Raw genomic sequence first — 15,951 nt, forward strand, 5'->3', positions numbered from 1 at the left:
ACTCATCTAGTTCTCTAGTCAACCAATCAGCCAATCTATTCCTGATTGCAGTATCCCAGAGCTGCAGGGGTTCTGATGATTTAGGTCAATATCACACGACACACAGACACACATTACATTTTAGCTCCAAAACACAGCTTCAGTAAGTGCCCTCCCACACTGATCGGTGCATCATTGACAAGAATGACATATGGTGTACATACATATTATTTACATAGGCATTCCTATAGATGACCATACTGTCGACACATACCAACATTTTGGATGACCAGTCTGAGTCTTTCTAGCATCGTTCCAAGGGCCATCTCCTCCGTCTTCATCCACAGCATCATCCTCAGGTGGGGGAACGGGAGCCCGGCTACCCAGAGAAGGGACTCCGTGGCTGGGGATAGATGGAGCCTGCCTGTGTGTATGTCTGGTGCTCCAAACAGCCGATGCCGTGGAGGAGGGAGTGAGGGGGACTGGCGCAGCTGCTTAGCCAAAGGGAGAGGAGGCAAGAGGGGGAGACTGCAGAGTTACTAGCCCAGGGTAAGGATTCTACGGAGGGGGAGAAAGAAATGAGAGGTGTGCCTGGCTGGCTGACTCACACTGCAGATGGTGTGGATGGAGTGAGAGATGCTGCAGAAAGGAGAGAGAAGCAAGGGATGTTTCAGAGAGAAGAGAGGATGCTGGCTGCAGAGAGGGGATGGGGAGGATGCTGAAGCTGTGATAGATGCAGACGTCCCCGGCTGCACTGATGGAGAGATGCAGAGTGGGGGATGCCAGCAGTGGAGAAGGGAAGGAGGAAAGGAGGAGGGGAGGACACTGAACATGTACGCATGCAACCTTCAGTAGCAACATGCGCATGCAGACCTAGAGAGGAGTGAAGAGGAGGGATTGCAGGCATGTCCAATTTTTGCAGACGCACACACACACACACACACAGGGAGGGAGACAGAGTGGGAAAGAGAGAGGGAGGGAGACAGAGAGAGGGAAAGAGACAGGGAGACAGAGAGAGGGAAAGAGAGAGGGAGGGAGACAGAGAGAGAGAAAGAGAGCGGGAGGGAGACAGAGAGAGGGAAAGAGAGAGGGAGGGAGACAGAGAGAGGGAAAGAGACAGGGAGAGAGACAGAGAGAGGGAAAGAGACAGGGAGACAGAGAGGGAAAGAGACAGGGAGGGAGACAGAGAGAGAAAGAGACAGGGAGGGAGACAGAGAGAGGGAAAGAGACAGGGAGACAGAGAGAGGGAAAGAGACAGGGAGTGAGACAGAGAGAGGGAAAGAGACAGGGAGACAGAGAGAGGGAAAGAGACAGGGAGACAGAGAGAGGGAAAGAGACGGAGGGAGACAGAGAGAGGGAAAGAGACGGAGGGAGACAGAGAGAGGGAAAGAGACGGAGGGAGACAGAGAGAGGGAAAGAGAGAGGGAGGGAGACAGAGAGAGGGAAAGAAAGAGGGACAGAGACAGAGAGAGGGAAAGAGACAGAGAGGGAGACAGAGAGAGGGAAAGAGACAGGGAGGGAGACAGAGAGAGGGAAAGAGAGAGGGAGGGAGACAGAGAGAGGGAAAGAGACAGGGAGGGAGACAGAGAGAGGGAAAGAGAGAGGGAGGGAGACAGAGAGAGGGAAAGAGAGAGGGAGGGAGACAGACAGAGAGAGGGAAAGAGAGGGAGGGAGACAGAGGGAAAGAGAGAGGGAGGGAGACAGGGTGGGCGGGTAGAGAAAAGTAAAAGGAGAAAAAGATAAAAGGTTTACCTCATCCTTATTAACAACATGATGATTCATTCTCTGGGGTTGTTTTCTAAACAGGCTCTGGGATTAGCTGTTCTCTATCACCACCACGTGGCCACTCTGTGTCATTACAACCCATTACTGCAGTGCAGAGACACAGGACACTAGGCCCTTCAACCTCGTCAGGTCACATATATCCTTCAAGAAGAATGCAGATACTGTGACATAGGAAGACAGGATGGAGTTCGACAAACCGGTGAGTTTTATAATTTCTTTATTACAAGCAGAATGACATCACAGAGCTTTTCCCTCATTCGCTACAGATAGGCAGGCAAAATGTCAACAGATGAACATATTTTAAAATCTTTGTAGAAAAACAACCTTGAAAACGGCTCATGAATACAAACAGTACTGTAGGTTTCTATGTGATACAGCATACTGTTTACCTTTAGAGAGCACAGTATAGTAGTTGACGTTACAATTAATTTGTGAGAGTATCACAAGTTCAGGAGCAGTATGGTGAGAGCACTTGGAGCTGTGCTGATAAAGTGTTTATAAAAGAAGTGGACATTCTGGTCAGCGACAGTCACAGGGCTGGTGTGTTTAACCAATGAGAGACAGAGACATTATTCATTGACTAATAATATATTCATTTTCAATATTCATTGACTAATCAAGTATTTGGTCACTTACTCTCTCACTGTGATCTTGAAAACAAAAATGTAACACAAAATATTTTATGAGACGAGTGATGGGTGACTACATAGAATTATAATCTCTGTGGGTGACTACATAGAATTATAATCTCTGTGGGTGACTACATAGAATTATAATCTCTGTGGGTGACTACATAGAATTATAATCTCTGTGGGTGACTACATAGAATTATAATCTCTGTGGGTGACTACATATAAATATAATCTCTGTGGGTGACTACATAGAATTATAATCTCTGTGGGTGACTACATAGAATTTGAATCTCTGTGGGTGACTACATAGAAATATAATCTCTGTGGGTGACTACATAGAATTATAATCTCTGTGGGTGACTACATAGAATTATAATCTCTGTGGGTGACTACATAGAATTATAATCTCTGTGGGTGACTACATATAAATATAATCTCTGTGGGTGACTACATAGAATTATAATCTCTGTGGGTGACTACATAGAATTATAATCTCTGTGGGTGACTACATAGAATTATCATCTCTGTGGGTGACTACATAGAATTATAATCTCTGTGGGTGACTACATAGAATTATAATCTCTGTGGGTGACTACATATAAATATAATCTCTGTGGGTGACTACATAGAATTATAATCTCTATGGGTGACTACATAGAATTATAATCTCTGTGGGTGACTACATAGAATTATAATCTCTGTGGGTGACTACATAGAATTATAATCTCTGTGGGTGACTACATAGAATTATAATCTCTGTGGGTGACTACATAGAAATATAACCTCTGTGGGTGACTACATAGAAATATAATCTCTGTGAGTGACTACATAGAATTATAATCTCTGTGGGTGACTACATAGAATTATAATCTCTGTGGGTGACTACATAGAAATATAACCTCTGTGGGTGACTACATAGAAATATAATCTCTGTGGGTGACTACATAGAAATATAATCTCTGTGGGTGACTACATAGAAATATAACCTCTGTGGGTGACTACATAGAAATATAATCTCTGTGGGTGACTAGATAGAAATATAATCTCTGTGGGTGACTAGATAGAAATATAATCTCTGTGGGTGACTAGATAGAAATATAATCTCTGTGGGTAACTACATAGAAATATAATCTCTGTGGGTGACTACATAGAAATATAATCTCTGTGAGTGACTACATAGAAATATAATCTCTGTGGGTGACTACATAGAAATATAATCTCTGTGAGTGACTACATATAAATATAATCTCTGTGGGTGACTACATATAAATATAATCTCTGTGGGTGACTACATAGAAATATAATCTCTGTGGGTGACTACATAGAAATATAATCTCTGTGGGTGACTACATAGAAATATAATCTCTGTGGGTGACTACATAGAAATATAATCTCTGTGGGTGACTACATAGAATTATAATCTCTGTGGGTGACTACATAGAAATATAATCTCTGTGGGTGACTACATAGAAATATAATCTCTGTGGGTGACTACATACAAATATAATCTCTGTGGGTGACTACATAGAAACATAATCTCTGTGGGTGACTACATAGAAATATAATCTCTGTGGGTGACTACATAGAAATATAATCTCTGTGAGTGACTACATAGAAATATAATCCCTGTGGGTGACTACATAGAATTATAATCTCTGTGGGTGACTACATAGAAATATAATCTCTGTGGGTGACTACATAGAATTATAATCTCTGTGGGTGACTACATAGAAATATAATCTCTGTGGGTGACTACATAGAAATATAATCTCTGTGGGTGACTACATAGAAATATAATCTCTGTGGGTGACTACATAGAAATATAATCTCTGTGGGTGACTACATAGAATTATAATCTCTGTGGGTGACTACATAGAAATATAATCTCTGTGGGTGACTACATAGAAATATAATCTCTGTGGGTGACTACATAGAATTATAATCTCTGTGGGTGACTACATATAAATATAATCTCTGTGGGTGACTACATAGAAATATAATCTCTGTGGGTGACTACATAGAATTATAATCTCTGTGGGTGACTACATAGAATTATAATCTCTGTGGGTGACTACATAGAATTATAATCTCTGTGGGTGACTACATAGAAATATAATCTCTGTGGGTGACTACATAGAAATATAATCTCTGTGGGTGACTACATAGAAATATAACCTCTGTGGGTGACTACATAGAAATATAATCTCTGTGGGTGACTACATAGAAATATAATCTCTGTGGGTGACTAGTCTACTCATGAAAATCAGGTCACTTACAGTAGCAGAAAGTGGGAGTCACTATCATCTTAACGTCTTCAGAGGGTTTATTCTGTGGAAATACCTTTTCATTTGGGTTGTTACAAAAACCAAAAGCAAAATGATAAATACATAAGAGTTGAAATAAAGTCTTCTCCCCTGGATCAAACACTAGCAAAAGAAAAATCAACAAAAATAATGTGTATTTTCAATCAAATTGATAAGATAACAATAATCAGAATCAGAATCATAATAATGTGACATGATTTGACCTCCCATCCAATGATTTGACACAGTAACACAAACAGTGAAAACTCTCCCCATTAGCAGCAGTCTGAATTTTTTTTGTCCCAGCTACACTGTATTTAGAACAGCCTTTTGTAATGACAAAAACATCAAAACACCAGCCCAATTCTGATCATTTTCCCAGCAATTGGTCTTTTGACCAATCACATCAGATCTGATGTGAAAAGATCTGATGTGATTGGTCAAAAGACCAATTTGTGGAGAAATGATCAGAATTGGGCTGGCTGTGAAGACACAGCCTATGTCATGTCCGTTGGAAGTCATGCATTCATTGTCTGATGTTTTTGTCATTAAATACAGTGTAGCTGGGACAAATTCAGACTGCTGCTTATGGGGAGAGTTTTCACTGTTTGTGTTACTGTGTCAAATCATCACGAAGTCCTCTTTACAGTGGGTCTGATACAATGGAGGCTGCTGATGGGAGGATGGCTCATAATAATGTCTAGAACGGAGTAAATGGAATAGTATCAAGCACATTTTTTTGGTCCCATTCCTTTCACTCAATTCCAGCCATTATTACGAGCCATCCTCCCCTCAGCAGCCTCCATTGGTCTGATATATAACATTCATGATAACCCCTTAGAATCCATGTCAGTAAGCTCAACCAAATGGGTCTAGTCATAAACAAACATAAAACCTGAACACTGAACTTTAAAACCCCCCAAAAAGGACAGAGTGGTGAGACACACGAGACACAATGTCTACTGTATAGAGAAATTTGTTGTATGTGTCAGCACTCAGCAGACCAATGAACATACGAATATGCTTATGAATCCAATGACTTTCAGAGTCTCTCACTAACACCACAGATGTCACTAACACCCCAGATGTCACTATCACCACAGATGTCATTAACACCCCAGATGTCACTATCACCACAGATATCATTAACACCCCTGATGTCACTAACACCCCAGATGTCACTATCACCACAGATGTCATTAAAACCCCAGATGTCACTAACACCCCAGATGTCACTATCACCACAGATGTCATTAACACCCCAGATGTCACTAACACCACAGATGTCACTATCACCACAGATGTCACTATCACCACAGATGTCATTAACACCACAGATGTCATTAACACCCCAGATGTCACTAACACCCCAGATGTCACTATCACCACAGATGTCATTAACACCGCAGATGTCATTAACACCCCTGATGTCACTAACACCACAGATGTCATTAACACCCCAGATGTCACTATCACCACAGATGTCATTAACACCACAGATGTCATTAACACCCCAGATGTCACTATCACCACAGATGTCATTAACACCACAGATGTCACTAACACCACAGATGTCACTAACACCACAGATGTCACTAACACCACAGATGTCACCATCACCACAGATGAGCTTGGACAAAGGCAGATGTTTCACCTCAGACTTTTACATGTTAGAAACGTGGAAAATAGATTAATTCAACATCATCTACAATCATTTACATAGAGCATGTGGCGAACCAATCATATCATTCATATGACATTCTAGAAAGATGGATTTGATTGTGACTGCGCTGTTTGATTCAAGTCTTTGCATTCACTTTTAAAATGTTTTTCCCAAACCCCTAACACTGCCCCCCCAAATACAAATATCCATTAGTTTAAGTTCCATCCATACATGGTAAACAACCTGCATTCATAATATATACCACGTAAAATATCTCAGTTCATAATCGAACAGATATGAAAAGCCATAAGCTGGTGTGATAAAGATATACCATTCTAGAGTACGGACAAGAACCTTTAAATAACGGAACAAACACAGTCTTTAGACAACATAGCATAATGCAAGCAACACTGAACAATGAGCCATTAAAACATCCATGAAGGAGCCCTATCAGTCTGTGTACAGGGCATAGATATCGGTCTGACTCATAGGTCTGACCCAAACAGAGTGCTGTTACATTGTATATGAAGTTGAAGACGGAAGTTTACATACACCTTAGCCAAATACATTTCAACTCAGTTTTTCACAATTCCTGACATTTAATCCTAGTAAAAATTCCCTGTTTTAGGTCAGTTAGGATCACCACTTTATTTTAAGAATGTGAAATGTCAGAATAATAGTAGAGACAATTATTTATTTCAGCTTTTCTTTCTTTCATCACATTCCCAGTGTGTCAGAAGATTACATACATTCAATTAGTATTTGGTAGCATTGCCTTTAAATTGTTTAACTTGGGTCAAACGTTTCAGGTAGCCTTCCACAAGCTTCTCACAATAAGTTGGGTGAATTTTGGCCCATTCCTCCTGACAGAGCTGGTGTAACTGAGTCAGGTTTGTAGGACTCCTTGCTCGCACACGCTGTTTCAGTTCTGCTCAGAAATGTTCTATAGGATTGCGGTCAGGGCGTTGTGATGGCCACTCCAAAACCTTGACTCTGTTGTCCTTAAGCTATTTTGCCACAACTTTGGAAGTATGCTTGCGGTCAATGTTCATTTGGAAGACCCATTTGCGACCAAGCTTTCACTTCCTGACTGATGTCTTGAGATGCTGCTTCAATATAGCCACATAATGTTCCTGCCTCATGATGCCATTGATTTTGTGAAGTCCCCCAGTACCTCCTGCAGCAAAGCACCCCCACAACATGATGCTGCCACCCCCGTGCTTCACGATTGGGATGGTGTTCTTCGGCTTGCAAGCATCTCCCTTTTTCCTCCAAACATAATGATGGTCATTATGGCCAAACAGTTGAATTTTTTGTTTCATCAGACCAGAGAACAGTTCTCAAAATAGTACAATCTTTGTCCCCATGTGCAGTTGCAAACCGTAATCTGGCTTTTTTATGACGGTTTTGGAGCAGTGGCTTTTTCCTTGCTGAGCGGCCTTTCAGGTTATGTCGATATAGGACTTGTTTTACTGTGGATATAGATACTTTGTACCTGTTTCCTCCAGCATCTACACAAGGTCCTTTGCTGTTGTTCTGGAACTGATTTGCACTTTTCGCACCAAAGTACATTCATCTCTAGGAGACAGAACACGTCTCCTTCCTGAGCGGTATGACAACTGCGTGTTTCCATGGTTTTTATACTTGCGTAGTATTGTTTGTACAGATGAATGTGGTACCTTCAGGCATTTGGAAATTGCTCCCAAGGATGAACCAGACTTGTGGAGGTCTACATTTTTTTCTGAGGTCTTGGCTGATTTCTTTTGATTTTCCCATGATGTCAAGCAAAGAGGCACCGAGTTTGAAGGTAGGCCTTGAAATACATCCACAGTCACACCTCCAATTGACTCAAATTATGTCAAATAGCCCATCAGAAGCTTCTAAAGCCATGACATCATTTTCTGGAATTTTCCAAGCTGTTTAAAGGCACAGTCAACTTAGTGTATGTAAACTTCTGACCCACTGGAATTGTAATACAGTGAATTATAAGTGAAGTAATCTGTCTGTAAACAATTGTTGGAAAAATGACTTGTGTCATGCACAAAGTAGATGTCCTAACCAACTTGCCAAAACTATAGTTTGTTAACAATAATTTTTTGGAGTGGTTGAAAAATTGTTTTATTGACTCCAAGCTAAGTATATGTAAACTTCCAAATTCAGCTGTATATACATACGCACACACACACACACGTGCAGTGAATAACAGATGTCTTTCTCCCCAGAACATTTTGCGAAGCAACTCCCGTTATTTCAACAAAATGAGTACATTTGAGAGACAGAGAAAAAGAAGAAGACAGACAGTTAATAAAATAGAAACACATACACAATTCCTTAGTGTAGAAGGGACGCACATTCACACACTGAACACCTCCGTGTGTTCAGTGTGTAACGCCACTGGTGTCAACGTTGGATTCAAGTATTTTAACATGGATTAGAGAGTAGCAGAACAGAGTAGAGGTGTGGACTGGACTGGGATCAGGACCACACTGAAATGGAATGGACTGGGATCAGGACCACACTGAAATGAAATGGAATGGACTGGGATCAGGACCACACTGAAATGGAATGGACTGGGATCAGGACCACACTGAAATGGAATGGACTGGGATCAGGACCACACTGAAATGGAATGGACTGGGATCAGGACCACACTGAAATGGAATGGACTGGACTGGGATCAGGACCACACTGAAATGGAATGGACTGGGATCAGGACCACACTGAAATGGAATGGACTGGGATCAGGACCACACTGAAATGGAATGGACTGGACTGGGATCAGGACCACACTGAAATGGAATGGACTGGACTGGGATCAGGACCACACTGAAATGGAATGGACTGGACTGGGATCAGGACCACACTGAAATGGAATGGACTGGACTGGGATCAGGACCACACTGAAATGGAATGGACTGGACTGGGATCAGGACCACACTGAAATGGAATGGACTGGACTGGGATCAGGACCACACTGAAATGGAATGGACTGGGATCAGGACCACACTGAAATGGAATGGACTGGGATCAGGACCACACTGAAATGGAATGGACTGGGATCAGGACCACACTGAAATGGAATGGACTGGGATCAGGACCACACTGAAATGGAATGGACTGGACTGGGATCAGGACCACACTGAAATGGACTGGACTGGGATCAGGACCACACTGAAATGGACTGGACTGGGATCAGGACCACACTGAAATGGACTGGACTGGGATCAGGACCACACTGAAATGGAATGGACTGGACTGGGATCAGGACCACACTGAAATGGAATGGACTGGACTGGGATCAGGACCACACTGAAATGGACTGGACTGGGATCAGGACCACACTGAAATGGAATGGACTGGACTGGGATCAGGACCACACTGAAATGGACTGGACTGGGATCAGGACCACACTGAAATGGAATAGACTGGGATCAGGACCACACTGAAATGGAATGGACAGGACCAGTGGGAGGCAGATTGGGGGAGCGGTGTATCTGAATGGCTGACTAAGCACATGGTGAATTGTGTGAAGATGTTTCATGTTTTTCAGTATGTGTGAATTATTTTGCAAATGTGTGTGTGTGTGTGTGTGTGTGTTTGCATTGTTTATGAGTGGAATACAAATCCTTCCACATCCATGGTAAGCTGTAAGTTTAGATCACATTGGTCTCTGTGTGTGTGCACATCTTTTGTGAACACATCGTTTTGTGTGTGTTCACACATTAGCCTGCGTGTGTGTGAGTGTGTGTCACACAAAGGTCTCTGGCCCCGGTGTGTAGCAGGCAAAGCCAGTCCCTGAGAGGCAGAGCATGTAGGGGCTGAGGGTGCAGCGGTCTGCCCCGCCCCAATCAGTCCAGTGGGCCAATAGTAGTTTGTGGGGGAAGGACTCAGACCTGCGGAGTGGGAGGGGCATCGGAACCCTGATGTGGAGGTGGGAGGAGTCAGTACACTTCCGTTTGGAGGAAGGGCCAGAAGGGCATGGGAGCACGGGGGTCAACTCTGCTACACTGCCCTGCAACAGCTTGTCAACGTCCTGGAGAAGGAGGGAAGGAGAGAATGGAGAAAAACAGAGGGAGTGTTTAGATCACTGAAAATACCCTAGTCTGTTTCAGGTTGAACTCACATTCAGATGATCAGCATGCAATGAAAATGAAACGTTCACACACTTCATCTTCTAGCACCAGAGGTCAGTGTTCCTCATCCAAATGGCCACTAATGTTGCCTGATGTTTTATTCAATTCAGTGTACAGAATAATAATCAATGCCATTGTTTTGCCTGTGTGTTAAACTTTATCTCCATGTTTAAGATACCAAATGTATTTATTTGTAAAAAATTGCAGAGATATTATTGTCTCGGACCCCAGTGTTGGAATGGACAGTATGAGAGTGATCCAATAATAAGGCAGAGCTCATCCACCTTACAGCAGCTCTCAGCAGGACAGAAGGAAAGCCAGAAAATGCCTCTGTTGCATCCCAAGAGAGTTTACAATATAGTACCAACCCAAGCAAGTCACCCTGACCCTCCAGACAAACCACCCGAAGAAAATCATGACAATCAAACCACCCAGTCAGCTCCATGCGTTGCATTCCACAATTGTGATTCGTCCGAAGTGAGCAGGCCTCTCAGCACAGTAGACCAGCTAGCATCGGTGAAGACCCTCTAGCAGGAAATAAAATGCCCCCCAAACTATCAGCACCCCTCCAGAACCAGTGCAACAGGCAGCCATATTAGCAGCATTGCCCCTCTTGACATATTCTGTGGCCATTGGCGTTCAGTTACCGTAGCAACCCTAGGTCTCTGATGGGGAATGGTCTAGGGGCTGGCTGAGCAGGTAGTTAGGGTTGTGTGACATCATGGAGTCATAGGTCCTGGTAGCTTGCACCCCTCCACCTCCTCTGTCCCCCTCACAGGTCCTAGCAGGGCAAAGCATGCCTCTCTCACTGCCTCCACCTCCATCAACAGGACTGGCGCCCGGGGCAGAGGACACACTCCCCTCACACACCCCATCAGCCTTCACCCTCTGTGGGCAAACAGTAGGGTGAGCAGGGGTCAGGGGTCAGGAGATTCTAAATAGAAGGCATGCGGTGAACCACTGCACTGTAACAAACTGTATGTGACATGTAATGATAGCCCTTCAACTTCCCAGTGCCCTGCTGCATGCTGAGGATTACTCCAGTGTAAAAAACATTACATCCATCCAAGTTAGCATTTGGATGGAATAACACATTCATGTACATTTTATACATCAATATACAGTAGATACATTTGAACAGCATCCATAGAGGAACAGGAAGAGAAGAGATGCTGAATATGGTACTGGGTGAGATTGTTAGACTAGCAGGATGCTAACAGAAGGCTCAAAATTAGTACAACCTGTTATCAGCTGTAGCATGGTCAGCAGTAGCATACAGTGGGGAGAACAAGTATTTGATACACTGCCGATTTTGCAGGTTTTCCTACTTACAAAACATGTAGAGGTCTGTAATTTATTTATCATACTTCAACTGTGAGAGACGGAATCTAAAACAAAAATCCAGAAAATCACATTATACATAAGTATTTGATACATCACAAAAGCAGAACTTAATATTTGGTACAGAAACATTTGTTTGAACTTAATATTTGGTACAGAAACCTGTGTTTGCAATTACAGAGATCATACGTTTCCTGTAGTTCTTGACCAGGTTTGCACACACTGCAGCAGGGATTTTGGCCCACTCCTCCATACAGACCTTCTCCAGATCCTTCAGGTTTCGGGGCTGTCGCTGGGCAATACGGACTTTCAGCTCCCTCCAAAGATTTTCTATTGGGTTCAGGTCTGGAGACTGGCTAGGCCACTCCAGGACCTTGAGATGCTTCTTACGGAGCCACTCCTTAGTTGCCCTGGCTGTGTGTTTCGGGTCGTTGTCATGCTGGAAGACCCAGCCACGACCCATCTTCAATACTCTTACTGAGGGAAGGAGGTTGTTGGCCAAGATCTCGCGATACATGGCCCCATCCATCCTCCCCTCAATACGGTGCAGTCATCCTGTCCCCTTTGCAGAAAAGCATACCCAAAGAATGATGTTTCCACCTCCATGCTTCATGGTTGGGATGGTGTTCTTGGGATTGTACTCATCCTTCTTCTTCCTCCAAACACGGCAAGTGGAGTTTAGACCAAAAAGCTCTATTTTTGTCTCATCAGACCACATGACCTTCTCCCATTCCTCCTCTGGATCATACAGATGGTCATTGGCAAACTTCCGACAGGCCTGGACATGCGCTGGCTTGAGCAGGGGGACCTTGCGTGCGCTGCAGGATTTTAATCCATGACGGCGTAGTGTGTTACTAATGGTTTTCTTTGAGACTGTGGTCCCAGCTCTCTTCAGGTCATTGACCAGGTCCTGCCGTGTAGTTCTGGGCTGATCCCTCACCTTCCTCATGATCGTTGATGCCCCACGAGGTGAGATCTTGCATGGAGCCCCAGACCGAGGGTGATTGACCGTCATCTTGAACTTCTTCCATTTTCTAATAATTGCGCCAACAGTTGTTGCCTTCTCACCAAGCTGCTTACCTATCGTCCTGTAGCCCATCCCAGCCTTGTGCAGGTCTACAATTGTATCCCTGATGTCCTTACACAGCTCTCTGGTCTTGGCCATTGTGGAGAGGTTGGAGTCTGTTTGATTGAGTGTGTGGACAGGTGTCTTTTATACAGGTAAGTAGTTTAAATAGGTGCAGTTAATACAGGTAATGAGTGGAGAACAGGAGGGCTTCTTAAAAAAAAACTAACAGGTCTGTGAGAGCCAGAATTCTTACTGGATGGTAGGTGATCAACTACTTATGTCATGCAATACAATTCAAATTAATTACTTAAAAATCATACAATGTGATTTTCTGTATTTTTGTTTTAGATTCCGTCTCTCACAGTTCAAGTGTACCTATGATAAAAATGACAGACCTCTACATGCTTTGCAAGTAGGAAAACCTGCAAAATCGGCAGTGTATCAAATACTTGTTCTCCCCACTGTATATACAGTGCCTTGCGAAAGTATTCGCCCCCTTGAACTTTGCGACCTTTTGCCACATTTCAGGCTTCAAACATAAAGATGTAAAACTGACATTTTTTTCCCATTCCTCCTTGCAAAACAGCTCGAGCTCAGTGAGGTTGGATGGAGAGCATTTGTGAACAGCAGTTTTCAGTTCTTTCCACAGATTCTCGATTGGATTCAGGTCTGGACTTTGACTTGGCCATTCTAACACCTGGATATGTTTATTTTTGAACCATTCCATTGTAGATTTTGCTTTATGTTTTGGATCATTGTCTTGTTGGAAGACAAATCTCTGTCCCAGTCTCAGGTCTTTTGCAGACTCCATCAGGTTTTCTTCCAGAATGGTCCTGTATTTGGCTCCATCCATCTTCCCATTAATTTTAACCATCTTCCCTGTCCCTGCTGAAGAAAAGCAGGCCCAAACCATGATGCTGCCACCACCATGTTTGACACTGGGGATGGTGTGTTCAGTGTGATGAGCTGTGTTGCTTTTACGCCAAACATAACGTTTTGCATTGTTGCCAAAAAGTTAAATTTTGGTTTCATCTGACCAGAGCACCTTCTTCCACATGTTTGGTGTGTCTCCCAGGTGGCTTGTGGCAAACTTTAAACAAACACTTTTTATGGATATCTTTAAGAAATGGCTTTCTTCTTGCCACTCTTCCAAAAAGGCCAGATTTGTGCAATATACGACTGATTGTTGTCCTATGGACAGAGTCTCCCACCTCAGCTGTAGATCTCTGCAGTTCATCCAGAGTGATCATGGGCCTCTTGGCTGCATCTCTGATCAGTCTTCTCCTTGTATGAGCTGAAAGTTTAGAGGGACGGCCAGGTCTTGGTAGATTTGCAGTGGTCTGATACTCCTTCCATTTCAATATTATCGCTTGCACAGTGCTCCTTGGGATGTTTAAAGCTTGGGAAATCTTTTTGTATCCAAATCCGGCTTTAAACTTCTTCACAACAGTATCTCGGACCTGCCTGGTGTGTTCCTTGTTCTTCATGATGCTCTCTGCGCTTTTAACGGACCTCTGAGACTATCACAGTGCAGGTGCATTTATACAGAGACTTGATTACACACAGGTGGATTGTATTTATCATCATTAGTCATTTAGGTCAACATTGGATCATTCAGAGATCCTCACTGAACTTCTGGAGAGAGTTTGCTGCACTGAAAGTAAAGGGGCTGAATAATTTTGCACGCCCAATTTTTCAGTTTTTGATTTGTTAAAAAAGTTTGAAATATCCAATAAATGTCGTTCCACTTCATGATTGTGTCCCACTTGTTGTTGATTCTTCACAAAAAAATACAGTTTTATATCTTTATGTTTGAAGCCTGAAATGTGGCAAAAGGTCGCAAAGTTCAAGTGGGCCGAATACTTTCGCAAGGCACTGTAGCAGTGTGAATGATAGTATTGTCTGGTAATTGAGTTGAATTGTTTGAAATCGAAGCCCTGGATGGTGAGAGCCCTGAATGGTGAGAGCCCTGGATGGTGAGAGCCCTGGATGGTGAGAGCCCTGGATGGGAACACTACAGTGATTGTGATTGAAAGTTGGGAGTTAATGTTGAAACACTGATTTAACTGAATGACCACTGACGTAATTTTGACATTGGCACATGCCACCATGCACATCAAGTGTTTAAAAAGTCACCTCCTCCTCTGACGTCTCTCGGCCAATCAGAAACTCAATCTGCTATCGGACTGAGAAAGCACGAAGATGGTGGACGGCTCCACGGTAAGGCACGGGCGATTGGACTGTCGTTGCCCCAGGTAACGGGGTCAGAGGGCGGAGGTTACAGGAAGAGGAGTGGAGGATTGGAGGAGGGAGACAGAGTGGGGAGAGGAGCGAGATAGAAAGGGAAAGGGGGACGGTGGTGGGTTCAATTAGGAAGCAAAGCAGAGAGAGGGGAAGAGGAAAGAAATCCGTTACATTTAGCTTCAGATCCGTTTCCCAAATGTCCATCTAAAAAGGATTGGATAGGTATAAGCAATATGATATGCTTCATCTTGCCTTCTGATAGGCTGGGTGTAATCTTCACCATTTTGCTCACACCTATGCAACGGTGTCAGATCTACAGGAGTACTAAGGGTCTATTTGGAATTCAGCACTTGAATCATAGGAAGCAGGACATTCAGCTAAGCGGTGACAGGAAGTAGTAATATCAGATGAAAGGAGGGGACAGTTTACAGTGTTGGTTAACTTGGTCAATCTTTTACGACATTGGTGTCAAACTACATTTCCCAGCGGGCCGCACTTAAATTTGATTATATTTCCTCTGTGTCAAAATTTGATTCGCTTTTAGTCATTTCAATGTCGATAAAATGACTCAAACCACTCGGGGCTGGATTGAATTGGCTCGCGGGCCAGATCCGGCCTTGAGATTGACACGTGTTTTAGGAGTTTTAGTACTGAGTCGTCTGGCATGTGTGAGGCAGCTGTACCTGGATACTTTTGGTCAGTAGAGAAGGTATTTTTGATGTGATTATACATGTAGGTCTACATACTATCTACTGTACATATTGAGGGCCGCAATCAAATGACTCTTCAATTAACTGGTGCC

At 43.3% G+C, this 15,951-nt stretch overlaps 2 protein-coding genes across 10 annotated transcripts in view; both read right to left on the minus strand.

The window, feature by feature from the left end:
- Window positions 1-981, minus strand: part of LOC110520523 (guanine nucleotide exchange factor DBS) — a 103,819-nt gene extending 102,838 nt beyond the window's left edge. For 3 of the 6 annotated variants that reach the window (XM_036975085.1, XM_036975084.1, XM_036975080.1), the window contains exon 1: window positions 254-981. In XM_036975085.1, coding sequence (XP_036830980.1) covers window positions 254-332 — 79 coding nt within the window. In that variant the 5' untranslated portion in view covers window positions 333-981. The remainder of the gene's footprint in view (window positions 1-253) is intronic. The other 3 variants (XM_036975082.1, XM_036975081.1, XM_036975083.1) reach the window with 1 other exon arrangement.
- A 7,460-nt stretch (window positions 982-8,441) lies between these two features.
- LOC110504660 (probable phospholipid-transporting ATPase IH) overlaps window positions 8,442-15,951 on the minus strand; it is an 84,845-nt gene continuing 77,335 nt past the window's right edge. For 2 of the 4 annotated variants that reach the window (XM_036975089.1, XM_036975086.1), the window contains 3 exons: window positions 15,042-15,145; window positions 11,143-11,383; window positions 8,443-10,395 (listed from right to left, as the gene is read on the minus strand). In XM_036975089.1, coding sequence (XP_036830984.1) covers window positions 15,068-15,145 — 78 coding nt within the window. In that variant the 3' untranslated portion in view covers window positions 8,443-10,395; window positions 11,143-11,383; window positions 15,042-15,067. Of the gene's footprint in view, window positions 11,384-15,041; window positions 15,146-15,951 lie in introns of all 4 variants that reach the window. The other 2 variants (XM_036975087.1, XM_036975088.1) reach the window with 2 other exon arrangements.

Source organism: Oncorhynchus mykiss, chromosome 3 (assembly GCF_013265735.2).
Source record: "Oncorhynchus mykiss isolate Arlee chromosome 3, USDA_OmykA_1.1, whole genome shotgun sequence".
Taxonomy (NCBI): Eukaryota; Metazoa; Chordata; class Actinopteri; order Salmoniformes; family Salmonidae; genus Oncorhynchus; species Oncorhynchus mykiss.